A 27,578-nucleotide genomic window follows, 5' to 3' on the forward strand; every position below is an offset into this window, starting at 1 on the left:
ATCGGTAAATTCAGATTGCATGCAAATCAGCAGCGTCATTCTTGTGAGGGGGAAACGAGTGAAAGAGAGGGAGAGGTTTGGCAGTGCTGGACATTCTTTCTCTTTATGGGAAAGAATTTGTCGCTTTTCTTCCCTGGCCGGCTTGCAACAAAGTAGCCAGTTAGCTGCTCAGATGCGCACATTTTCGCTAGCTGCTGCCGAGGTTCAATGCTGTGTGCTGGGAAGTTGAGAAAGTCTACAAAGCGGGTCGTTTTTGCGTTCTAACTGTGCAGTATTGGGATTTTAAAAGGTATCGGAGGAAAAGCCGACATATTACTGCCTTTTCTTGACCATGGGCACCGGACAAAATCGGAACACAAACTTGTACGGGTGGGCAGTAGTGATGGTACTTGGGATATTGTACCACCGTTGTTATGCACGTTGTCCCGAGGATGAGCTGAAGACACGAGAGCAATCGGCAAATGTAGTATTAACTGGGACTGTGGAAGAAATCATGAACATGGACCCCGTGCACAATACTTACTCCTGCAAGGTAAGTCCGCCGTGAGAAAATGTGTCTGTGGATTCACAGAGTTGAATGGCCGTACAAGATTTCTTATCCCTTAAATTAGGATGCAGAAGCACATGCGCTTAACTTGCGCGTGGCTTGAAAAATCTTGGTTAACCTTCTCGCCCAACATCATTTAATAAAGAACTATCTCTATACCGGGAAGGGGAGCTTAACACCTGTCTAAAAGTGGTTCCGACGATCTTCCTACCACTGCTGTATGTCGGTGGGCTGTATCTGAGCTTATATGCGCATCACGAAATAATATTTATTGTTACACATTTTAAAAGATAAACATACATTCATTGAAAAATACACTGTTGAAAAGTTTTTCTAATACGTTTACGCTTCTGACCGAAGAAAGTAAACGTAAAACCACAAACAATAATAAAGATTGGGTGACCGAATGGGCTAACGTGTTAATCCAGCTAAATGTTGTAGCACATATCTTGTAGCACATTGACTTTTAAACAAGATTTTTTTTTGTAGAATTATGTAGACTGCAGGTGGATTTTTAGTGTGCAATTTTGCATTGATTTCTGTTGCTAGCAGTTGCAGACGTGCTGCCCTGATGAATTGGGCTTCCAAATAAAAAAAAAAAAAAAAAAGAAACGACTAAATGCAGTGCACAGGAAATAATTTTTTTTTCAGAACCGTTGATACTGGATACTGGTCATGAATGTTGTCCACACATTTTATTTTACTTCACATTACGACCCCTGCCAGACGTTATAAATGACACGTATCTCAATTCACTTGTTGCTATGGTACCTTTGGTTAGGTCATATTCTCAATCATCAATGCTGGATAGTGTGCAAACCATACAGCAATTATAGTAGGCCTACTGAATTGACATTTCTCTGCTTCAGTCAACCACTCCTTTTTACACTGAGGTGCTTGAAAGTACCAGGCGAGCATGAGATGGGGTTAAAGCTGGTTTACCGGGTGCAGCACGAAATTACACTGAAATGATGCTGCTTGCCCAGATCAAAGCCAGCGGCAGGACGCTCTTCCCTAACCCTGACAAAAAAAATAAGAGCCCAAACAAGTTTCCACGGTATTTCCGTCCAACCCTTGACACAGGTCGCCGTGTCAGGAGCTGGGAGAAATCCAGCCCGAACCTGACCCGAGCAAGCAGCCTGGTTCTGGCTTTACCGGGGAAAAGCGGACCGGAGGTCTGTGTGCACTGTTTATCAGACACCCATCCTTTCTTCAGGAAGGGATTTCATTTCCACAGAGACTGACCCCACCCCAGCCTCGCTTCGTGCGTTCTCAGGTCATGCAAATCAGACACCTCGTCCAAATGTAATCCTACTCTGCGGCACTCTGCAAAAATAAACAGCTGACACCGGAGGGTGGTTCTGCTCTCCAGTTCGATAATCGCACCCCTATTTAGAAATTTGGTCGGTGTTATTCCCTTGCTTTTGTCACAGCCGAGGCAACGCCGACAGTGCACACTTGCCTCTTTGTTACTTTTTGGGATCTGGGCTTTCTGTGTTTATACTCAAGGCTGATCCCTGGGATTGTGAAAGTGTGCTTGTCAATTACAGGCCCCGTGTACTTGGTTGGGTATAAACGCATTCTGCGTAAGACTGCTTGCCTGAGGGACAGTGACAGTGTAAGGATGCCCCAGTCTTGAGACAGTGAATGCGCAGCCATCAAGGAAATGTGCACCAGAGCTCAGATCTGTCCTGCAGCTACATTTCTGTTCTGAAGAGCAAGGAGCAGCTCGTGTCCCTTGGGGCTGACAGGTCCTAACAGGTTTTCTGTTTCATTTTTTTTTTCACCCTATTGCTGTCAGTTACTAGCCGAGTATGAGCGGAGAAATAGCAGGCATTTTGACCCATCCAAATTGAAAGACTTAAGAATTATACTGGAATGCATGGAAAAGACCAGCAGCCCTCAAAGGCTGTTATGGTAGTGTGATCTAACTTGCTCCTTTTCCCCCGGTCTCCTGAAAGGTGAGGGTGTGGCGCTACCTCAAGGGCAAAACCACGGTGAACGGCAACGCTCTGCTGGACGGTGGCAACAAGGTGATGATCGGAGGTTTTGGGGAACCGGGGATCTGCGACAACCAGGTGTCCACGGGGGACACGCGGATCTTCTTCGTCAACCTGGCGCCAGAGTACACGTGGCCGGCCCACAAGAACGAGCTGCTGCTGAACTCGAGCCTGATGCGAATCACCCTGAGAAACCTGGAGAAGGTGGAGCACTGTATGGAAGGTAGGCTTCCCTCGCTCTCTGGTGTGCTGTGACCTTGTTTGGAATTTGGAATATCGCAGAATATTCTGGCTCTTCCTTGCTGCTTCACCCACTGGCTTGTCACAGACATTTTATCGTCTCGCCACAAATCTTTACGGTTTCGTGTCATTGGAGTCAAACTTTTATGTTCATAGATTTTTTTTGTTGGTTTATGTGTCATAAACCAACAAAATGTGTGTAGGATGCTGGAAGATATATACTGGGCCAATCTGTATTGGGCTTTTATTTGAAATGGGGTGTCTGAACACCATTTTTATTACTTCAGACACTGCGTACATTCTTGAAATTTGGTTTCTAAAGATAAGCAGTGTGTAGTCTACAGTTATTGGTCAGATTGAATTTAGTTTGGGGGGCGACATAGCTCAGGAGGTAAGACCGATTGTCTGGCAGTCAGAGGGTTGCCGGTTCAAACCCCGCTCTGGGCGTGTTGAAGTGTCCTTGAGCAAGACACCTAACCCCCAACTGCTCTGGCGAATGAGAGGCATCAATTGTAAAGCGCTTTGGATAAAAGCGCTATATAAATGCAGTCCATTTACATTTTTCATCACTATTGATATGTGCCATTGGTGTTCATAGGCCTTGACTTAGACTCTGTGCTAGAGTCTAAGGAAAGCAGGTGGAAGTATGTCAAGGCTTATCTTCAAGCTAGGTTTACATGAAGCCCACACTTAGCACAGAGTAGAGCTCATTGTGTTGGCAGTGGCTGGTGGATGGGCATCTGAACATTGTCATGCATTCTGATGCATTATTTTTAGTCGAAGCATCAATGTCTGAAGAAGCGTAACTCAATACGGAAAGTGACACAAATCAGAGCGGTCATAGATCTGATTGGCTTATGGATAATTACATCACCAGCACCAACCAAACTTGGTATTGATCTTCACTGCTCTCTTTTAGTTAATGCAGATAACAATTCCAGTCACTTTTTAAGTTTCAATAGCAGCTGAAGTTTTGACCTCAGGCTTGAAAATATGATCATTCTGCTTGATCTTGGCAGTGAACATTTCACATTGAATCAAAGGATATGAAGTCGGGAAGGTCAGGTCAGGAAATCAATCGATTTCCCCGGTCCAGAAGTAATGGAATGGAATTGTTCCCGGCTTGCTGGCTACTCGGTGTGTGGAGGTGTTTGTGTTTCTGTGTCTGCCTCTACGTCTGCTGTTTGAAAGCTGTGAATTGAGCCGCTGATATCAATTGTGGCGCACCAGGTTTATTTGATCGAAAAGCCGGTTCTGTTTGTCAAGTTTTTTTTCCAATCGCTACAAAATTGAGCTCCATGCCGGGCCAATTCTGTATCAGACATACACTATATGACCTAAAGTATCTTGACACCCCTTGGTCTGGGGCTTTTTTCATGGTTTGGGCTAGGCCCCTTCATTCCAGTGAAGGAAAATCTTAATGCTACAGCATATAATCACATTCTAGACAGTTTGGGGGAGGCCCTTTCCTGTTTCAGCATGACAGTGCCCCCAGGCACACATCGAGGTCCATACAGAAATGGGTTTGTCACTGAATAGCGTGGAATAATTTGACGGGCCTGCACAGAGCCCTGACCTCAACCCCATCCAACACCTTTGTGATCAATTGGAAAGCAATCCGCGAGCCAGGCCTAATTGCCTAGTCAGTGCTCGACCTCACTAATGCTCTTCTGGGTGAATTGAAGCAAATCCCTGCAGTAATGCTCCAACATCTAGTATAAAGCCTTCCCGGAAAAGAGGAAGCTCATATAGCAGCAAAGGGTGGACCAAGTCCATATTAATGTCCATAATTTTGGATGAGATGTTAGATGTCAGGTGTCCACATACTTTTGGCTATGTAGTGTACCAAGCAGGTATTGGCCATCTTTACCCTTGCCATTAGTATTGCTTGATAAAGTGAGGCAGGTCAGCTTCTGTTTACTACTCAAGCAGTTATTCATGTGCTGGTGTAAGTGTGACTGGGCACTAAGCCAAGACAAGGGAAATTGATGAAGGACTTGATCATACGTTTGCACAAACAGGAAGATGTGTTTATGTATATAAGAATATGTATATGTAAATCACTGAAATGTGCTGCATAATTCCATTTATTTTTATATTCATATCTAGTACTTAGACAGCTAGAAAAGAAGCCTTTTTGGCTGCCTTGTCATCACAGAAATGTAAAAATGGATGCCATCCCTGGCAGTGGCGCAGTGTATGGAACGTGGGTATGGTTCAGCCTCTCTTTGTGATCTGTGGCACCCCTGTGCTCTCTTAAAGACTGCTTGGTGCCTGGGAGGAACTTTGCTTGCAGTCATTTCTCATCTGAATGGCTTCCAGTCTCCGAATATCTGAATCAGTTTCCGTGAAATCTTGCGATGTGTGTGGTGGGGGGGGGAGGAATGTCACACGCACAGCTGGGGTGCTCAGTCTTATCCGAAACAGGCCGGTGTGGGTGCAGGTTTTCGTTCTAGCCCAGCACTAAGACACCCGATTCTGCTTATCAAGGTCTTGACTGAAGACCGTGATTAGTTAAATAGTTACTAATCAGGTGTTGTAATGCTGGGATTAAACCTTGCACTCGCACTGGCCCGTTTTGGATAAGGTTGGACACCCCTGACATACAGTAACCTCAGGCCTTGAGGCCTTAGCTGATCAGTGATGTCTCTCTCATCCCTGCTGCTATTCTTCATTTGTATGCCTGTGAGGCACGGTGCGGGGGGGGGGGGGGGGGGGGGGGGGGGGGGGGGGGGCAGGGGGGGGGCATGGCGTGTCACGTACCCCCTCTCATTTTTATCTGAGTCACAGAGCCGAAGCCAGCGGGAGGAGGCGGAAGCGGCTGTTCAGATGAATACCGAAGAAGAAGAAGGCACAGCCTTGTCTGTCTGAAAACCATGAAAAGTCTTAAAATAGTTTTTAAAATTGCTTCCTGAAGCAGGACAAGGAGTCCTATTTAATGCAACATCTGCAACAAAACGTGAATATCTCGAAAGGCTGTTTTAACAGCGATTCAGAAATAAATAAAAAAAGCTAGCTGCTGGTAAGAGTTAACATTTATTAAATTATGTTTTTTAAAGAATATAAAATCCCTGCTGGAAACTTTTCATCAATGATGGCTCGGTAGGATTTTCTGATAAAAGCTCTAATCGTACTGTTGGCACAGTGATTTCCTCGCCATGGTGCTAATGTCCTCTTTCACCGAATATTCAAACACCTGTGGGATGGTATTCAAAATGCAGGGCCCCCTTTGTAAGATCCGGGCCCGGTTAAGCTCTTCTGCCCAGGGTATGGTCTTTCTGACACATGCCGCTGTCTTTGGGTAGCGATTATAACGTCTGTTGCGTCTTTGGGTAGCGTTGCTTGTGCACTGCATCAAGCTAATCAAGCGTGAAGTACTTACTGTCAAACTTTTATGTTTTTCTCTCTCATTTTTAGGTTTTTTATTTTGGTTTGGTTTTTGGTTTAGATGAATGCTGTCGTAAATATGTGCTTTCTGCCACCATCTCTCATTGTAGAATTCATTAGTTGAGCTGTACAGTCATTGCGCTGAAGGACTACCCTTCAGACTCAGTTAGTGCTGGTGAACTGGAGTTACAGAGCCGTTGATGAGATGGGGTGGAATCCTTCCGCATTAAAAAAAAATCCCTTCCTGGCTGACACTGTATGGCCAGTATGAGCTGCACTGTGGACCTCCTGGCTGTAGTCAGCATGGACATGGTCAATGTTTATTTCCAGACCAGGGGGTATGTTTGCTGGTCTAGGTACTGGTGTTTGAGACAACAGGCTGCCTCTGTTCTTGTGCACTATGTGAACCTAAAATCATCAACTACAAAACCCCAAAACCCAGTTTTGGGCATGTTTGACCAATTTATGCCCTTGTTGGAACATTCAAATTAATTGGAATAGAAAGCGGATTTTGATTGGTAGCTCTTTGTTGACCATAGACTGCAGTCAGCTTTGGTTTTTCTTTATCTTTTGTGAAGGAGCTGTGGCTGAGTCCTGTGTATCCTGTGAAATTTATACTGTGCCTGAAATTCAGTGACTAAAATGCAATTTGGAGCGAATCCTCCAGTGAAGTTTTATTTAATGTTCTTAAACAGAGCTTGGAAAGATGCACAGCTCATAGTTTGATCGTCGGTTGCCTGACAAACGCGCATACGCGGATGTCCACTAATGGAGGTAGCTCAGTGAAGTGAAAAATGAGGCTGGAAAATAAAAATATAGTGGTTTTTTTCTTCCTATTATGAATAATGCTGCATTGAGTACCCGTGGGAGTCATTGGCCAGCTCTCTGTCTGTAATCTCTAAACTCAATGACTGTTTTATTTCATGTACTAGTGGGGAAGAAACTGCTGTACTTCTCATTAAGTATAAAGTGCAGTACACAGTACAGTTACTGTTTGTCCATTAGCTGAGTGCCGTTGGATTGTTGGGAGCCAATTAGGGAGTTGCTCTGTAGCTCCGAGTTTGCACTAGGATTTATTCATCTATTTATTTGCCTGCAGATTTGTCCAGAAGGATTTCAGTTTGTAAGACAAATGATTAAAATTCCGGCCATATTTATTATTAATGTGTGCAGGATAGGGGAGAGGAGTTTAACAGTGCGTAGCGACATAATCTTAAATTTTTGAACTTTGGAAAAACAAAAATTATCATGAAGAAAACATACATACACTTTGCACAGCAGGGTGAATTGGGTAAAAAAAAAAAAAAAAAAGCATCTGCGTGCATTCTGTGTGCGCGGAAAACCATTTCTCAACAAAAGATGCTGGCACGATCTTGCATCATTAGTTGTTTATTGAAAGCCGTTTTTCTTCCGAATAAAGAAAAGGGGAATCATCCCTTACTGAATAAAGATCTATCGTACTGAATGAAAAAAAACTCACTTTAGGCTTATTAAAGCAATTTCCGCTGTTCATCATGGCGAATAGGCCTACGTGGATTGTAGAAGACGCAGTAATTGGCTGTAGCCTGTGGTGCAGAATAATGCACTTAACAACAAGACAATAAAACAACAATTTGCTAATATTATCAGGCTCATCTCCAGGCCCATTCAAGTTCATCAAGTTTTGACTGAGTGAAAAACAACCTGTTTTTTATAAAACAGGTAGAAAATACCATTAGGGCAACGATAGCCAACCACCAGCTTATTTAGGCTACGTCCTCTCCACTCCAGACTGGTCTGTAGCCGGTTCTGCGGGCAGGGAAAAGGTTTTGCAGCTAACAAAACCCACCGATTAAGCTTCGGTCAGACTTCCAGAGCAACTTCCTCCGACTCTCCATTTTTTGTGTCCACGAGATCACTCTTCGGATGAGACGAATAGTAAACCCGAAACATAAACTGAGAAATAAATAACCTCCTTTGATTTGGACGCATTTGTAGTACTGCGTCTAGCTTGAAAACGCAAGCGTCTTGAAAATAAATATTGCATGAGTCTCTCCGAGGATTCGTTCTGTGAGAGAAGGCTCCTTTTGGCGAATTTTTTCTTTTTGTGCTGATGAGTGTATCGACCTTCTGTGCTTTAAGCAATAAACCTCATTCCGGGAGCGTATTTGGCTAGACCCGGCGAGCTCACACCAGATTACCCTCAAAAAGCCGACTTGGAAAGCCTTGGTGCATCCCCCCCCCCCCCCCCCCCCGCCTCGTTCGTTCCTCCCCTGGAGTCTTTCCTGCTGTGTAGTGTGGCCTTGGGTGCCTTTTAATAATGCGTTCTGTGAGAAACTGCGGAGATGTTTCAGATTAGGGCTTAGGGCAATATCCTCTCGTCTGTTTACACAACGCCGTTGGCAGCGGCGGCTGAGGGAGACTGCGTTGGGTGCTTGGTTTAGCGTGGTGGCGGTGGTGGTGGCGGTGGTGGGGTAGGTAGGAGGACTCCATGGGCGGTCGCCCCGGGGGAAACATGACCGTACCTGCGCCACGCCGTCCAGTCCTCTCTCCTCCCTGCTCTGTCCTCTCGGCTCTGACACGGAGACGAGGAGGAGGAGGAGGAGTGCAGGAATGCCTGGCGGAGGACGAGAGCCTCGTCGTCCGGTGAAGGTGGGGGTGCGAGGAGGCAGGAACAAAAAGGCTTCTTTTGTGCTCTTGCTGTCAGCGACAAGTTCGGGGGGGGGGGGGGAGAAAAAAAAGTGGGCGGCTGGAAGAGAGGCGGCAGGGGAGGTTCTCTGTACAGGTGTGCACCGGAATGCCGAGGATGTTTTGTTTGGCACCGTGTCCCGGGAGCGCGACCAAGGCGCTGGTGGAAGGCTGGCCCCGGGGGCGAGGAACACATTCCTGCTGTCACCGCTCTTTGGATTACAGCGAATACGCCTGTAGCTGCTGATATCCCCGTACAAGATCATTCAGATAATGCGCTGGTTTTAGGCAAAACAGGGTATCTGGTCTTCGGGGGGGGGGGGGGAGGGGGGACGCATCTTGTACAAACTCATCCTGTATTTTCTCTTTATTTCTTCTCTTTGTACATCATCGAGGAGGTAAATTTGTCTCTGACTCTCGTGCTCTGGCTCTAAATGCTGGAGAACAGAGCCGTGTGATTAAAATGTTCTGGAGGGGCTGCTGGGTGGCACATCCTGTTAAAGCCCTGCTCTAGCATGTGGATGGGCCCCGCTGTCTGGTTCTGAATCTGGACCATGCTAGTGCCGCCTGTGGCCAGCAGCCCTGCAGGGCGTGGCGCAGTCAGCTCCAGCGTCGCCGTGGGAGACAGTGGGTTTCAGTTGACCAGGATGACGACCCCTCCTGGCTAATCAGGGACTTGTTAAGCTGCAGGTGAAACATCTGCCTCTGATTCATGACTGTGTGTGCGTGACTCGCAAACTAGTCTCAAGCTACTCTTGTCTCACATGCGTCACTTTTCAAAGCAATTTAAATCCAGAATTGCGTTTGTCCACTAGCACCTTGGTTCAGTGCAGATTTGCCATGCACTTCCTCCTGTGCTCCCTGTGGCCACTTCTTTTCAATCTGTGGCACAGCAGCTAAGCAGTGCAGGGCTGCCACCAGATCCCTCCCTCCCTGGACAGTGCTGCATTCACCGCTGCATGACACCCGGAGAGGCTAGCAGCTGCTGCCAGTGCTGACTGACTGACACCCTGGGGTGTGAGAACCACACTGAGCGTGTTCCGTTTAGCAGGGCGTGTCACCGTGCGCCTTGTGCACAGGCACCAGGCAGAACAGTGCCCTGTTAAACATACCATTCCATCATTGCTCTGAACCAAAGCATTTGATGGTAATTCCTGTTGATGCCTAGTTCTGTTCCTTCAGGTTTTTTTTTTTTCTTCATGTTTGTCAGTCAGCTGTCGTGTGCAGTAGATCCCATCACGTTTTTTTTTTCCCCCTTTTTTTCTCTGTAGGCCGTTGTGTCAGACTCTGTAAGGGCAGAGTCGTGATTCACCTTTACTTATCTCCTGCATGAAAGGCTATGGAATGAAGGTGTAGCCCACAGCTTTAGCGCTGGCTGCAGGTGATCAAGTCTGAGCAGCTTACAGAGGCAGGATGACATTCACTGATGCCTGCTTCATTGTTAGTGTGGCTTTAAGGGCGGGGGGGGGGCCCATCTTACGGAAAGGTGCGATGAGGAAAGAGAACGGGAAAAGGAGCTGATTGGAGGAGGAGATGCTATCGCTTCTTGGCCTGTAACTGTCTCCTCGGAGGATTTTATCAGCCCCGTTTGTTGTCGTCCCCCCATTTCGCAGCCGTCACCGCCGTCCCGCGCTCGTTCCTGTTAGCGAGAGGCTGGAAGAAGGACGTTGGCCAGCTCTTTAACGCTTTGAAAAGGTTTTATGTGGCAGCTTTTGTTTCCGTCGTCTGCAAACGCACATCCTCCCCCCTCCCCCCCAGCCGTTGCGCTCTGTGTCTGGTGCAGGGGGGTAAAGATAACATTGATCTTCAGTGTTTGGGTTCCTACTCTAGCAGAGGGTGATGGGAGGTGCTCGCTTGTCAGTGGGTGCTTTTTTATAGTCCTAACGGGATTTGTGGGTAATGCTGGCTGTGATGATACCCTGGAGCGGGTCTCTGTGGGCCCTTGTGGGCTGCCTTGCTCCTGCTTCATTTTACTATTTGTTGACTCCAAGCACCTCAGAACTTCCGTCACGGAGCAGTAATGCGGCCCTTTATCCCGTCAGGAAAAGGATTGGGATGACCGTTATGGGAACGTCGAAGGTCAGACTTCCAGAGCGACCCTCCGTATATGACTGCACGTAAGGGATGCTTTCCAGTTTGTGAGAATTAAAAGGTGACACAAGCCGAGGGGTTGCGAGAAAGCACGTGATATGTGGAGTGCCCCTGCCCGCCATGTGGGCGTGTGGGTCATTGACACCGCTTAGTCATCCCAACGATCTGGATTGTAATACAGCGATCTGAAAAATCATAATTTGGCACATTTGGATACGTACTCATTCCCACAGGCCCATGAATCGGCCCTTGTGTGGCTGGTAGACCGCCAGCACTTGAGGATTCCTTAATGAAAGCCGCTGTCTGGGCAGCTGAAGGGAGTGATTTGTTCAGTACCATGGGAACCCAATCCCAGCATGCTCTCTGATACAGTGGCTACTGTGGTTCATTCAGAGGCCTCTCAGAAGATGGTTTTATGTTTTTACAGTGACATTTCCTCATAGCAGCAGAGTCACGGGGATATTAACTTTTTTTTTTTTTTTTTGGCCGGCTGAGAAATTCATTGCTCTAACAAATGGGACAGAGCTTTTAGAGGTACTGCATATCTTTGCAGAATTATCCAGTGCTTCTTTTCGTACAGACAGAGACACAAGTCAAGTGGACTCTTGGGCCCCAGTGGCCTGTTGCTTCTAAGGACAGCGCCACCTAGAGGAGTGGAATGAAGACGGATGGGAAAAATGAATGGAAGAAGGTTTTAAGAGAGGGGGAGGCTTCGTAGAAGATGACTTCCTAATGCTTCCTAAAATAAAGTATTTGTATCAAGTAAAGGATAATACAAGGCTACAAAGCTAGCCTGCTGTTTTGGATTATTCTGAGGTAATGGCAGTGAATGTGTGCAAATGAATGTGTCACCTTTGGTCTGGGACTGTATGTACACCAGCACAGCCAAAGTACATTTGTGGATGAAATATGTTTCATCAGTATGTATCCGGCTATCAGTCTCACCAATCTGTATCACAGCGGGATGGGGTAGCACTAGTTTATAGCTTCCAGGCCTGTTATGATAGCATTCTGTGGGCTCAAATCTGAAGTAGCCGAAGATCAGATCTGGCTATAGGAGATGTGGTTTAAGAAGGAATGTTTCTCTGGTCAAAGGAAATGATCCTTTCTGCAAATTCTGAGTCCTTTTTGCAAATACAAGATCAGATTAATGACCATATAATCAAAGCTTGGGCAGGACATTTTCTTATAGAAATGCCTTCCATAAACCCTGAAACCTGAGGATAAAAAGTGTAATGTAGTTTTTTGTTTAGACCCCACCTGCACCTGTGTGTATCACTGTCTCTTCCCATTCGGCCTGACTGCTGTGTGACTTCCACAGTTTGAAAGAGTCCCAAACTTTCTGAGCCTCAAACTTACGGGCGTCATACAGAGATACTGAGAATTCTATTTTGCCAGCTACCTAGAGTACGTGGAGTTCTCACTTTTTAAATTAAACAAATTTTAGTGTTTTAAATTAAATAAAAATAGTTTAAATGTGTTTTAAATTAAACGAACAATTGCCCTCATCTTGCCCGTTTTTTCTCCCACTGCGTTTCCCAGCTGCATGGCCCCCTCATTGGGACCCGAAGTTGGGGGGGGTGGGGGTGGTGGGGGGGGGAAGGGTTGGTGGGATTAAGAAACACTGACTGTTGATGGATGAGATATCCACTGCTGTGACTCACTGAGTCAGTGACATATTTGTGTGGTGTGTTGGCCATATGCAAGCGGGTGGAGAATGCTGGGATGCTTGCATCTGGCCCAACTGTAAAAGAGCAGGACGGGAATGGGTGTTCAACGCTATGTGCTGGTGCCTCAGGGCCAGGTATGATGAAAAGGCTGTAATTGGGGGGGGGGGGGGCGGCAATGGAGAGCTGCTTTCTGATAACCATGATACCCCCCGTCCCGCACTCCTGCCCCCCTCCCCGCCCCACTTTCATTTCTCAGACCACCTCGCACGCACTTGGAAGGAGAGCCGTGACCGTAAGCGGGCTCGAATATTTGACACGTTCGGGACGTTTGGCAGGGGAATGGCTTAAGCATTCGAGACAGGATCAAGGACTTGTTTTTTTGGGAGGGGGGGAGGGGTCCCCTTGTTCTCCGACCCGGGGCGAGAGGTCTCGGCGGCGAACCGGAAAGCTGCGTGGAATCTCTGGGATTCCAGACACAAAGGTCGGGGGGGGGGAGCGGAGATGAAAGCACGGGGGCCTTTGCGGTATAAAATGGAGGATGCGGGTGGTGCGGCTTTTAGGAACGGGACGGAGGTCAAGTTCTAGAAAACTCCGCCATTCTCTCTGTGGCGACGGCTCCGTCTCGTCAGGGCTAAGCTGGAGGACGCAGCTGCTGTGGTCGCCTAAACCACTGGCTGGATTTAAAGGGAATCGAGTGTGTTTCTATGATGAAATACAACCCCAAGGAAAGCTTTTGTGGGACATGAACTAGCATTAATGTGTTGACTGTAAGGATTGCAAGTAGTATGAGTCAGGTCTGGGGTCTGGCGGGGGTAAATTTGGTGGAGGTGTGCTTAGTTTGGTTGAATGTATAAGCCCCCCCCCGTGCTGCGGTAGAAGACCAAATGGTCCTTTTCAACAATAGCAACAAGCTATGTTTGGTCATGGCTTGGCTCACTATGATTGCCCCACAGGGAAATTGCTGTTAGTGGTTACTTTTGAGCAATTCAGTTGTCTAGTAGTTGGTGTTTGTTTTAAGTTATATAGCCTATAACCCTACACGTTTTTGGTTTATTCACTACCTGAGTGACATGAGAATTTAAAAAAAAGATATTGTACTTTTAACCTGTCTGATTGGTCCTGAATTTTTGGATGTATTTTTGGGGTTAGGGGTGTTGCCAATATGTGCAGAAAAAAACCTGTTCTTTCACAGCATGTATTTTAAGAAAAAACTGTGAACGGTGCCATTTTCACATACACTTACTTAAGACAAGACTGTGTCTATAATTGGCATAATTAATTGGCAGAGTAGGGTGTCAAAATGGCGTTCACCTGAAATAGTGATTGAGGCACCGAAAGAGAGAGTGTCTTCTCACTAGGATCTGACGTTTCCCTCCGGTCAAGGGGTCATCCAGGGGCCTTCACAAGGGGTCTCTTAGTGCTCCAACTGCTGCCCATGCCTGGGGGCCGAGGACCCCCCCCCCCCAGTTTGGTGAGCAGTAAAATCAGAGTTTAAAAAGGCAAGTTCTCTTTAATTGGGGTGTACTCCCTTCCCCCAGCTCCCGCTCATGCTGTGACAGGGGAGAGTCACATTCTGTAGCCGCATACGCCCCACAGTCCTCCCCCAACCTCGGTGTCGGGGTGCACTTAGCTGCTGGTAAATATTTAAGTGGAGCCTGCTGTGCCACTTTCCTGTGCTTGGTCTCTCATCCATCCCCCACCTCCCCTCGCTCTCTCTCTCTCTCTGTCTCTCTGTCTCTCTCTCTCTCCCCCACCTCCCCTCGCTCTCTCGCTCTCTCTCTTTGTCTCTCTCTCTCCCTCTCCCTCCCTCTCTCCCTCTCCCTCTCTCTCTCTCTCTCTCTCTCTCCCCCACCTCCCCTCGCTCTCTCGCTCTCTCTCTCTCTGTCTCTCTCTCTGTCTCTCTCTCTCCCTCTCCCTCCCTCTCTCGCTCTCTCCCTCTCTCTGTCTCTCCCTCTCTCTCTCTCTCTCTCCCTCCCTCACTCACTCACTCACTCACTCACTCACTCACTCACTCACTCACTCACTCACTCACTCACTCACACACACACACACACACACACACACGTGGACTGTGGCCATGTGCAGGTGCTACTCGTGTTACTCTGGCTGGATGTCAGTGCGACTGGCTTTTATTTTTTTCCTTGACCAGATTATTCAGGGAAGTTTTCTTGGGCCAGCTCGGCGGGGGTATGGAGCCAGGATATGCGCGCACACGTACCGAACGTCCAGCCCCGTTTCCACACGCGGCCATCCTGTTTGCGGGTCGATCCTGTGCCTCTGGGTGGCCTGCCTGTGCGCCGGAGATAGTGGAGGAATAAGCACACCGGCCTTTAAGCTGCATTCTTTCCGCTTCATAACCCTCGTGTTTGTCGTCACCTTTCCGTCTTACTTCATCACCGATTCCCAGGGTCAGGGAACGCGTTTTCCGCTGTTTTCCCAACTTGCTCGGGGTCTTCTTGTTTTTCGTTCTCCTCTGGAATGCGCACCTTGTTCAGTGATCTGTGAGTCTTGACTCGTGAGCCGCATATATTACGCATTTTGATTGGCCCTCCCACGGCGGCTGTTTGATTGATTGGTTGGTTGATGATGGCGGTGGCTGGGTGGGTGTTCTTGCGCCGAGGCAACGCTTCCTAATTTGCACGCGCTCCTCGCGGGTAGCCGTGGTCCCCCTTGGCCCGACACACGTGTAATCAGACAAGACACTGTGGCAGCAAACATGCGGGCATAATGACAAGGTGCAGTCAGCCGTCTCAGCCTGCGCGGAGGCGCTGACAGGGGCCCCGCGAAACGCCGTTCCCTCGCGCGGAAAGAGCTGGAACTCGGGCCCCTGGAAGCACACCGTTGCACCCCCTAAACGCCCCCGAGCGCGCGTTCGACTCACCCGCGCGGAGGTAAGCGTGTAGGCTCATACCCTGTGTTTAGACTGCCTTCATCATTAACGCCGCTCTTCGGTCAGGGGTGCAGGCATCGCCCCCAGAAGCTGGTAGTCTGGAGCTTTCTCTGGGGCAGCTCTGGGCACTTCAGGAAGGCTGTGATTGAAGATCCGTTGAGCAATGGGGACGCTAAGAGACAGGGCTGTGGGGGATGCTGGGAAAATTTGCCCTCCAAAGCACACATAATGGAGGCTCACTCTGCATCATGCTTTATCGTTGTATGCGTTAGGATCCATGTGCTGTTTCTATATACCCCCTTTCCACCCATGTTGTTTTTCATTCCTATCTTCTATTTCATATATGTATATTTATACTATTTTACTATTTTTGGGTGCCTCATTATGCTTATGGCACTGGGAGGCACTTTGAGCTGCCTTGAGCTGTGTATGAAAGGAGCTCTCCTAATAAAGTTTGAGTTTGAGACGTGTTACGTTTGAAGTGGGAGCTTACGCCGTCTATAAAAACACAACCCTCTGAAATTTAATGTGTTCTCTGCCTTTAGGTGCATAGTCCAGAACCCGTGTAGCCTGAGCTGGGGCTTTAATGCTGTGGTCTCTCCGGTCCTCTTACAGAGACCCAGTTTCAGTGAAAACCCTTCTGCTCGGGGGTCCCAGAGGTCCACTCTGTGGTCACATGAGAGGGCATCCAGGCGCAGGGGGGCTGGATTTGGGAGGGATCATGTGTCCGTTGGGCTGCTGGTCACTTGCCGTCGGACTGAGGAATGCAGCACAGCCCCCCTGACCCCCCCCGCCCCCCCCCCGCACTCGGCCACTTGAGCCCAGCCCGGGTAAAGGCCATCACTCGCAATGGTGTTGTTTCAGCAAACAATGGCGGGGAAGCGATAGCTTTCAGAGTCAAACGAGAGGGCGCTCTGGCAACGAGCGCCACATCGACAGGCCACACGCACCTGCTCGCACACAGGCACACACACTCACACACACACACACACAGGCACGCACACTCACACACACACACACACACACTCACACACATATACACACACAGACACACACTCACACACACATACACACACACTCACACACACACATACACACTCTCTCTCTCACACACACACACACTCACACACACATACACACAGACACACACACTCACACACACATACACACACACGCTCTCTCACACACACATTCACACACACTCACACATGCACGCTCTGTCTCTCTCACACACACACATTCACACAGGTGTAAAGCTGTGGGCTTAGTCAAAGAATACATCCATTCATTTATCAGAGGAGAACAGCTCGTCCTCTTATTTCTACACGATGCGCCCATTATGTTCAGTTAGGACGGTTATGTGAGCTGCGTTGTCATTCTGTCCCTGCTGGTAATGCGTTTGCCTGCTCTGCCTTCTCCCTTTTTGGCAGTGCTTGCCTAGAGATGCAGATAAACTGGGCCGAGACAGAGGAATCCATTCAAGAATGACACATTTTCACTAACCTCCTCGTTACCGAACCCCCCGCAGCGAAAGGGCCAGAGTAACCTCGGCAGTAGCTGCTCAGCGCTGTCGCTGATAAAAATAAGCGCAGCGGCGTGAATTACGGGCGGGCGGGCTGTCAGAGACCTTGCAGAGCTTTCACACGTAGCCGCCATCTTATTTTCAAAGAGGTGTGCAGCACAAGCAGGCCTCGAGCCGCTCTTTGTTGTTTGGGGCAGACTGGAAGGCCTGCCAGGCCTGCGTGCTGGATGCTGCTTAATGGCGTGGCGTGGCGCTACGCTCGCAGGCTGGGCCGCTAACCTGTGGCCTACCCACTTTCCCCGGCTCGTGTCCTCGGTTTTATTGTCCCTTTGAGAGGGAAGCATTTCACGGTCGGACCCGAGGGGGGGGGGGGGGGGGGGGGGGGGGATGTTGTGGGGGCAATGGACATTCAAAGCCCCAGCCTTTGGTTGCGCCCGGCCTGCTCCGCGGGGACTTGACCTGCGGCTCTCCCCAAAGGGGGTCAGAGGTCGCCCTTTAAAGGGTTCCTGTGTTTTCTTTTCCACGCTTGCTCGGCCTCCGCGCGCGTTTCCTCCTGCGTATCATAGCAGCCGCGCTCGGGGGCAAGGGGCAAGGGGCGGGGGGTGGGGGGGGCCAAGGAGGGTCTACAGGTGGAATTTAAGCCCTCCTAACTCAAAAACTTCAACTTCAGTTGGCAGGTTTACGAGCAGCTTCAATGGAACCGCGTGTAGAGTCCTGGATTTTTGATTGGGTGAAAATGTGCCTGGGGGGGGGGGGGGGCTGTTGTGGGGGCAATGGGCATTCAAAGCCCCAGCCTGTAGCATTAACAACCTTGCACTGGTGTGGCTCCTCACGTCAGCCAATCATATTCATTCTACGGTGCAATTTACAAAGAATTTGTATTCACAGTACAGCCTGGCCTATGCCCCCACAAAGCAAGACAGAAGCAGAAACAGTGGCAAGGAAAACCTTGCTAGACAGCATGTAGGTAGAAACCTTGTGGGAACCAAACTCTAGAGAGGGGGCCCATCTTCCTCTGGCTCAGAGTACAGGCTCATCGGGGAAGACGTGGTGAAGTCTGTGAGCAATCTGACTGATCAGGACAGGCTGGAGGAAGCAACTTGGCAGGCTCTAGTGGAGTATGGTGGGGTGGATGTGTGTGTGGGGGGGACAACAGTTGTTAATGTATAACATTGCAGTGTATGTCTACATGCATGCATGCATGCCCATTATGGGTAATATTAAAGTGTAGCCTATATTGAATATTTTATGACACGTTAAAGTGAGAATGCAATATTAAAGTAAAGAATACAGTATACTTTTATGATACATGTTGGTAAGTATCACATTTTCAGTATTTGTATAATTGTGTCTTTTTTGTCTGAGGAGAGTTCATTGTGTTCGGAAGTTCCGGGCAACTCTCGACTGAAATTGATCGCTTGGAATCAGAACAATTAAGTCTCTGATTAATCTGGAGCCAGCGGGTCTCAGTGGCCAGTCTCCGAATCTGAGGTTAGACACGCCCTTCGCACCTGATTGGCCCGCTCCCCTGTGTCTGGGCTCCACTGCTTTGTTTCTGCGTCTGTTGAATACCTGCCATACTTCAGCGAGGGCAGGAATTTCGGAGCCGCAGCCCTGCGACGGGGGAACAAGTCGAAACACGGGGCCGCTTTGATTCGCTGGGTCAGAAGAAGAAAGGAGAGAGAAGAGGAGAGGATGGGGAGAAAGAGAGGGAGGACAAAGATCCTGTGTTTTGCCTCTCGTCCCGGTTTCACGCCCCTGCCTTTTGTGTTTGTTTGACGGTCGGTGGTGGTCATTGGTGTTGCAGAAATATTGCACTTCGTTGAACCGTAAAAAGGGTTCCAATCATGCAATGTCTGTAGAATGGAACTCGGAGGCTTCTCCCTGAAAGCTCGCAGTAGATTTTCTGCATTAGATTATTCCCTTTAATTCAATCTCATATTGATTTGAGAATATACAGCGGGGAGATACTGTTTTCAATTTAAAAACAAACCAAGACTGAGAGCTGGAATTAGTTACAACTGATGGCTGAGTACAGATTTGCATATTGGGCGTAAAAAAATAGTTTGAGGACTTCAGTGAAAAGTAGGACCGTTTAAAATGTCCAGGGTGTCGGTTGAGCTGCAGCTGTGGAGGGAAGCAGACCTGTCGTTGTGCTGTGGGTGGAGATTCTCCTCAATTTTCCACAATTATCGCTCCGACCTGAAAGCGTGAAAATGCTTTAGTGTCGTCTCATGTGGCCGTTCTGCTCCACCTCAACGAATGGCCCTGGGCACGCGTGCGTGGAGGGGCGGGGCGGGGGGGGGTGGGGGTGCTGGCTACCGCCGGACCCACGCCGGCTGCCGCTACCTGCCGAACCGGCCTTTAAATCAGCGTGGGCCCGCCAGCGCTCTGCTCTCTTAATGTTATCTTTCCCGAACAGCGCTCCCCCCAGGGGCCCGGGAGGGAGGGAGGGCGGGCGGGCGGGCGGTGGAGGTCGCGTGAGGGCCAGGGCGCTCCCGCTCCTGTCCACGGAGTCCTCCCTTCCAAAGCGTGAGCCCTCCTGCGGGAAGCACCCCGCCTTTTCCCGCCAAATCAGCGCACTCCTGAGAACGCAAAGTGAAAAGCGTGGTAGCGCTCTCTGCGCGTGTAAAACAACACCTGAGTCGCCCCGTCATGGAAGATCTTACTAGCGCTGAACCGGATAGCATGGCTTTCTCTTGCATGGCAAGATATATTTGTTTATTTATTTATTTTTTGGGTGGTGTTTAAAACAATAATGAATAAATCTTTCATCTGAATTGCAGACAGTTCAGCAAGTGGCTGGCACTCACAGTGTGCAGAATATTGTGCGTGTTCATATTTGTGCGCGTGTTTGTCTACGTTTCCATGTGTGTGTGTGTGTGTGTGTGTGCGCATGTCAGCATGTGTGTGTTTTTACATGAGTTTGTGCATGCACGCGCGTGTGTAGGTGTGTGTGTATGCGTGTGTGCTGTGTTTGTGTGTGTGCGCGTGTGTCCATGTGTGTGTACGTGTGTGTGCGTGTGTGTGCGTGCGCATGCCAGCATTTGAGTGTGTGTACGTGTATATACGTGTGTGTGTGCGTGTGTGTATACGTGTTTGTATATGTGTGCGTGCCTGCCTGCATGTCCAGTTTCCACTGCTCTGCTCAGGTTGACACTACCTGAGGGGAGCCAGGTTTCCACAGTCAACATGCCCAGGCCAGACTTGCCGGCTGTGCTTGCCAGCCCCAGATTCTACTGGAGGGCTGCCCAGAGCCCTGGCAAGTCAAATAAGAGCGGGCACGTCGAGCATGTTTTAAAATAATGCAACCAAAAAGTCTCTTTGATAATGCCCACTGCTGTGTTCAAGTGGCTGGGCATTTATTTTTTAACAGGCCGGACCATTTAATTGCCGGTCCATTTGTTTAAATCAGCCTCCTGCTCGTCTTGAGAAGGACACCAGCAGAATCTCCACAGTATAAAACACATTTTCGGCAGATGTGTAAAAAAAAAAAAAAAACACCCTTTTTTCCCGAACCCACCCAAACACTCAAAGAAGTCTCTTTTCCTTTTTCCGCACAGAGCGAGAAGCAGCTTTTAGATTTAGGGCAGATAGGTTCTTGATGTGATCTTTTAATAGCGAATATTTCTTATGTGTAAATGAGACCCGGGCTTTTGGTTGGAGAGGGTTTGTGCACAGCCATCAGAGAGCGATTGCGCTGAGCAAAGCCTGCCTTCCTTAAATAAACCTATGGGAGTATGTTTTTTGAGAAGGTGCTTCAGTCAGTGCGAACCTGCTTTTTTCACATAGCCTGGGGAGATGATCGTTTTATTTAAAGACTCCCTTTACACAAGGCAGTATATGCTACTGCTTTTACAATGCAAAAACGTGTAATTTTTTTTTCCCTGCTAAAAACTTTTTTTTGTATGGGTATTCTTTCATGTGATCGGTGTTTGTCTTCATTCATTAAAAAGCACAGCGTTGGCTGGCTAGTGCGAAAGTGATCCTCGCTGGTGAACTGTGTCTGAGCCTCGGAGAGCTTTGCCAGGACACGAAAGCTGTGTGTACATCCGCACGCTGCCGGGAACTTCCCTCCGGCCTTCTGGCACCCCGTGGCTAAAGAAAATACCGCCATTTTGCCAATTTTACCCCTGATTCCCCAGCATTTGTCCTCGTAGCGAAGGTGAAAGAAATGCCGGCAGTTCATTAGACATAAACGATGGCCGTAAAACTGCATGCAACTTTCTCCCAACACCTCGTTCGGTGGTTTGTGGCAGCCACACAGCACAAATGGCAGATCAGATTGGCCAATCGCAGAGTGGCAAACAAGGCTTCTGAAACGCTGTTTCACTCTCTCTCTCTCTCTCTCTCTCTCTCACTCTCTCTCTTTATCTTTCTCTGTCTCTCTCTCTGTGTCTCTCTCTCCCTCCCTCTCTTTCTCTTTCTCTTTCATTGTGGATCCTTGCGTTTTGTAGCTGGGAGAGTGGGGAACTTTGCTGTCCTAGGTTAAAGACGTGGAGGAGTTGACACAGCCTGGGCAGTTTACGGCTGAAGGGGGAAGGCCTGCCCCCCACCCCCCCCCCCCCCCCCCCCCTCAGGCCACTCTGGGCCCGCAGACTCAAGGTCCCTGTGGGTCACTGTGGTTAAGTCCCATTTCCCCCCCCCCCTCCTTACAAAGTGAAAATGAATTTGACGTCAGTCCCTGGCCATTACATGTCTGTCAGATGATCAAAGCTGCTCAGAACTGTCTCTGGACAGCACGTCTGATTTAGGCTCTCCCACTGCAGTACAGACTAAACTTGTAAAATGGACTAATTAAGAGAAATGACAACTGTAAAGCGTCTGGTGTGCCCACTGCTGTTTAGATCGAACACGGTGCTTTATATTGTGTTTCCATATGCCCCCCCCCCCTTACTTTAGACATTGGCTAGTTTTGTCTCTTCTGTCATTTTTTACCAGGGAGGAGTATGTGAATGCTGGAACATGCAAGTTCATTACAAAATAGAACTAAAGTATAAAAACTTCTATGCATTTTGGATATGTTGATGCATAAAAACACCCCTTCACAGCCTGCCCATCCTGCCTGAAATCTGTGAAAATGGCAGCATTGCCTTAGATTTGCTCTCCTCCACAGCACCGTTCCCTCCAGTCCCTGTGTCTGTCACGGTTTCACACACAGGCTGAACGCAGAGGGGAGTTTGATTATGCATTAACATTGAGACTATTGATTGGCTATTGAACAGCTCTCTCTCTCTCACGCTCCCTTTTTCCTGTCTCTGTTTGCTGCTGTTCTCATTCGTTGCTGATCAGTGACTTTCCTCGCAGAATAATGACCTGACCCAGAGACCTCAGCAGCTTTCTGAAAAGACGAGGGCTTCGTCTGCACTGTAACGGACATCTTACCTGCGCACAATTAGACAGCTCAACCCTCGAACCCTGGCCTTCTGTTAAACACCGCTTTGCCCTCCTGGTCTTCCGCAATCAGTTCTCAACTTGGCAATGTGCTTCACCTTGGCTGGATTCAGATGATCAAAGACACAGTGCTAAAGCCTGGTTTCAATTAAAAGCACAGGATTGTCCTCAAAGGATGTGCTTTGTTCAAAACAAGTGAGAATAAATCTTGCCCATAAATCTGGTTCCATAATTAGAATCAAAGGCTCCATAAGGAAGAGATTGACTATCTTGCAGTACAGGGCCAAGTAAATCTAGCTGCTGACCCGGTTCAGATACTGGAACTAGTAAAAAAAAAAAAAAAAATGTTAAGATACCAAATTTGTATTCCACTCACAATAGGTGAATCTTGCACCAAAAAACATTTCTTTCATCCAAAAAAAAAAAAGACGAATGCAATGCCTAAATGAAAGGGGTATGCGGATATTTCAGTGCAACCAATATTTTCGAAGGAATGGAATTTCAGCACAAACCGTTGTGGCTTTTTTTCTTTTTTCTTTTTTCTTTTCTGCAATCAGGACGGAGCGCGGCCGCGAATAAGCAATCAAACCGCTGAGAGCGTGCTCACCTAGTTTGCATGAGTAACACAACGGCGCTGGAGAAATTATGATGAAACGGAACAATGCACAAGGGAAAAGGCTGTGTCGGCACAAACGGGCACGCGGTGCGTTTCGACGTGTGTCCCCCTCTGCCTCTGAATGTGTCCCCCTCTGCCTCTGAATGTGTCCCCCTCTGCCTCTGATTGGGTTTTGCGCTGTTGGCCGCGGTTCGTTTAGCTCGCTCCAGTAAGCGCCTAGTTGCTTATTCAAGGCTGCTTGGTCGTGTGTTTGCGTTGGCCCTTTTTGCTGGGTCCCTCTGCTCGCCTGTGTTCCCCTTCCGCTGAACCGTGTTCAGGATTACGTGCACAACTGAGGTAGGGTGTGTGTACAGTATCCATGGACAAATGCGCCTGATCAGGCATTAATAAACTTGATATATGAGTGTGTATGCACGCGCACACACACACAGACATGTACAAACACACCTGCACACACACACACACCTGCACGCACACATGCATACACACACACACACCTGCACACATGCACACACACGCATACACACACACACCTGCACACACGCATGCACGCACGCACACACACACACACACACACACACACGCATACACACACACACCTGCACACATGCATGCACGCACACACACACACACACACACACACACACACGCAGGGCCTGCTGCAGTGTGTCCTGATCGCAGTGGGAGGGAGGTGTAACGGGGGCACGGAGGTTGCTGGTTTGAAGAATGTGTGGAGCTTAGCTGAAGAGCCTGCAGTCGGTCGCTGGGAGAGAGGGGCGGAGAGGGGGGACGGAGGTCACGGTTAAGCAGAAGGACCGCGCTGGCGATGAAGAATTGGCGTATTGTTGAGGCCCGCTAACCAAGGCAGGAGGAGAGGTGGGAGACAGGAGGAGAGGGGCTGCAGGCACAGAGCTCCCCTGTTCTACAGGCTCACTGCTGGGGTCCTGCTTTGTCCCGGACTGGGAAACCCCAGTCCCATTCACTGCTTTCTCTTTCGCTTTCTCTCTCTCTCTCTCTCGCTCACACACATACGCACACACACACACACACACACACACACACACACACACGCACCTACACACCCACACATGCATATACGCACACACCCACACGAAGGACTCACTCTGATGTGTGCTACCACAGTGTATTTGTGGCCTTTGATGAGCTGCTTGGCTGGCTGGTTTCCTTACAGAAGTGGGATAGAGAGATTCAGCACTATCTGGTGGGAGAGACCCAGGATCAGCCATGGCTTCTAATGGCATGGTTAGAACTGCTGGCTCTGACCTCCCGCTTGGATGTAGATGGGACTAGGGTTTGCCAGATTCCCGGTTCTGGACCGGAATGTCCGGGTTTTCAAACTGTTTGCATGGGTCTGGTTTCTGGTCACGATCGACCAAACAATATAAATGTCCGTTAGGCTGCTGGAGGGTTTTTAAAACAGCTGAGACTCAGTTCAGGAGCACCAGTGGTTTGTTTACAGCAGGTGAAAAAAATGATCTGCATACAAGCAGGTAGCGTGTCCCACGCACTCCTTCCCCAGACACAGTTACGCAAACACATTTTACAATCGGCAAGATGTTAATAAGATTGCTGAACACATTTGTGACTCAAGTGTCTGAGTCCAGGTGTCTCTTCCAGCTCGGCTTAGTCCGTGACATGTCCGATCTGAATAACGGAGTGAAATTTGACCGCTAGTTTGTAATGAAGTTCTTCTGTCTCTACGATTAAAGGGGACAAAAACTTTGTGCATCTGATCATTGCAATAAAGAGCAAAGAAGCACCTGTAAACGTTGGTATGCGCAAACGGACAGGCGTTTGAGCTGGACCTGCATGCTTGCTTTCTTTTTTGCAATGTTTGCCAAACTGGGTGTGGGGAGTTCGGTGGCGGGCATCCATGCCAACAAGGTCACAGCCACCAACGTTACACAAATGCTGGCAGGGCCATGGAGAGGGATTCCCTTGTTTTGATTAACACTCTCGTGAGCTTGGCTTTATCGGCAAACATTGTAACTTGTCACCACTGAGATTAAGTTCTGATATCTAAGCCCTAGGTCTGTTGTGAGCAACCAGCATAACTTAAAGGGCCAAAGCTATTTGATTAGAACCCCCCCCTTTATTGTGAGGGAATATTCAAAAAATTAGAATTCTGCTTTGGTAACTTTGGTGCTCATTTGGCTTTCTCCTTCCAACATTAACCATTAATCAATACATTAAAACGGTATTCTTTATTGATGTTGTTAATATATTTAAATTGCATACTGCGGACTCCCTCCAATGAGCTGTAATGCATTATGTGCACTATACAGTGGAGTACCTGTCCCTAAGTCATCTTTAAGGTGGTGCGTGTTGTTTGAATTATCACTTGCACAGCAATAAATGTTAATGGGTTCATCAATACAATAATTCAATGGTGCTTAATGTGGGTTTACATATTTATTTTTATTACTCTGAATTTTTACTGCTTGCGTTTCTTTGTTTCCCTGATTGGCACTGGGCTGGAGTATTAGCCTGAAGGTTTTTAGTGCAGGTGGCTTGGAGATGTAACTGACTGGGGTCAGAAGGGCAGGGGGGGTGAGGTAATCTAGGCTCAGCCTGTTGTGTAATGGATCAGGAACCCCCACCCCACCACCCACCCCCCAAGGAGTAGAATAGTTTTTGGAAGCTTAGTGGAATTTGGGGGGGGGGGGGTGTGTGATGGAAACCTCTTTCAGGTAATAACCCCACAGATGCTGCTGTCCTTGTGTCGGTCTGACCTGCAGGTTAATGTGGGGACTTTATGTGCAAAGAGTTTTTATTGGAAGGCAGAACAGGAAGAGTCTCTCAGAGAGTTATCTTCATTGCCCCACCTCCCTCCCTGTCTGCCTCCTTGTCTCCTAACTGAAAAGCCACACCCAGGTCTGTGTGGATTAGGAAGTGACCCTTCTGAAGTGACCTCTGAGTGATGTCTGTATTGTGTCTGTTCCTGCTCCCTCTTTCTGAACGTCCGACCCACTCCCCCCCCCACCCCCCCCCAATCAAAATAAAAGCTTTTCCACGTTAGAATACAGAATAAAAGTGTCCAAATTTACTGTGAGGCTGTGTAAAAAAGAAAAGAAAATCTCAGGTCTGTGTGAGCAGGTCAAGGGGAGGGGGGGGGGGTGTTTGGGGTGGTCGCTTGCTGGGCTTCCCGGCAAAATGGGGCAGCCGGTTAATCATTTATGGGGTGGCAGAGTCCCCAATGTCAGCCGTCGGCCTCACGCACTCCTGTTTGGAGAGGGAGGATCCATTTTCCTTTTAGTCCCCTCACTTTTAATTAGAGAGTGTGTCTTCTAACCCAGTGACTGGGTCCCCGTGGGCCAGCGCCCTCATCACTTTACGGTAATCTCGTTACCGTGACGTCCGAGGAGCAGAGGGAATGTCACTGCTGCAAACCTAAATCTGAGTACAACTGCTTGATGGCACTCCAGAGTACCTGGCCCTTTTCCTTCTGGACATTAATTGATAGCTGTACTTGGCCATGTAGCGGTAAGATGAATGCACACGGGCAAACGAACGCGGCTGTTTGACGCTGCAGTTTCAAGGCCTGCCTGATAGAATGGCCACTGGTTATCCTGACAGGTTTTCCTCACAGTTAAGTACCGCCTGCATGTAAGGGTGAAGCAGGCCCTCGGATAATGAAATGCTCAGAGCTGACAAGGCCACTTGATAGTGCTTAAATGGACAGAGGGAGACAGAAGAGAGATGGAGATGGAGAGAAACTGTAAGGTAAATAATGCTCTGTAGAGCTCCTTTTTTTAACCGGCTTCTCACATGCTCGTTTGCACTGTCTTCCTCCCCCCCCCCCCATCAGCATGGCCTCCCCAGCTGCCCAGGTCTCCAGGTTAGCAGATCATTAGATCGCAGAGACAGAGCTGTCAATCAAAAGGTTGCTCGGGGAGACTGATGATGTCTTTTCTAACCATCTCATCTCCTGGTCACTTGGCAGTCCTGTTAACCCTTTCCTGTTAATCACATGTGCTTTTGGCCTCCAGTGCGCTTAACCAGTGCGTGTGCACCCAATGAGGGGGAAGTGAACCCCAAGCTGAAAGGGGACCAGTTGTTTGCAGTGCAGTCAAACAGTCCACATGAATATCTCTGATAAATAGACGGTTGAGTGTACGTTTGCGTAGGGACCGCCACCTCCGTTCGGACTGGCTCCTTGACCTCTCCACGAACATTCTTTGAATTCTTTCGGTATTCTTCAAACCTTCTTTGTTGGATTCTGCCATGCTATTTTTTTCCCCCCCCCTAGATTGCCACAGTCTAAGGAACCATGCTGCTGCCTCTCCTTCTCTGCGATAACATCTTTTGGAATAAAAGCATTGCTCTTTCTCCAGCAATTACCCAAGATTAATCCTGTGCCCTTCGAAGAATGTGTTTTTGTAAAAAAAAAAAATACATAATGGTTTCTAGTGCACCAGCATCAGCCGAGTTCCATTTCAGCGATTGGCTGAGGCCGGCTGCCGTTTCTCTGGCGACGGCGCGCTGGCTGGGCAGCGGCTATGCGACTGTCCCCCCTTTACCTCCGTCCCGCGG

At 48.6% G+C, this 27,578-nt stretch overlaps 1 protein-coding gene across 3 annotated transcripts; it reads left to right on the forward strand.

Moving 5' to 3' along the window:
• LOC118211164 (agrin-like) lies at nucleotides 1-27,400 on the forward strand. 3 transcript variants are annotated; one of them, XM_035388083.1, is made up of 3 exons: nucleotides 1-532; nucleotides 2,509-2,770; nucleotides 14,752-14,924. In XM_035388083.1, exons 1-3 carry the CDS (start codon nucleotides 332-334, stop codon nucleotides 14,907-14,909), a joined length of 621 nt encoding a protein of 206 aa, XP_035243974.1. In that variant the 5' UTR covers nucleotides 1-331; the 3' UTR covers nucleotides 14,910-14,924. The 3 variants fall into 3 exon arrangements, with proteins under 3 accessions (XP_035243974.1, XP_035243975.1, XP_035243976.1); XM_035388084.1 differs by lacking the exon at nucleotides 14,752-14,924 and adding an exon at nucleotides 5,578-5,732 and having other exon boundaries at nucleotides 4-532; XM_035388085.1 differs by lacking the exon at nucleotides 14,752-14,924 and adding an exon at nucleotides 27,295-27,400 and having other exon boundaries at nucleotides 7-532.
• Nucleotides 27,401-27,578: the final 178 nt, after the last annotated feature.

The sequence above is a fragment of the Anguilla anguilla genome, chromosome 13 (genome assembly GCF_013347855.1).
Source record: "Anguilla anguilla isolate fAngAng1 chromosome 13, fAngAng1.pri, whole genome shotgun sequence".
Classification (NCBI taxonomy): Eukaryota; Metazoa; Chordata; class Actinopteri; order Anguilliformes; family Anguillidae; genus Anguilla; species Anguilla anguilla.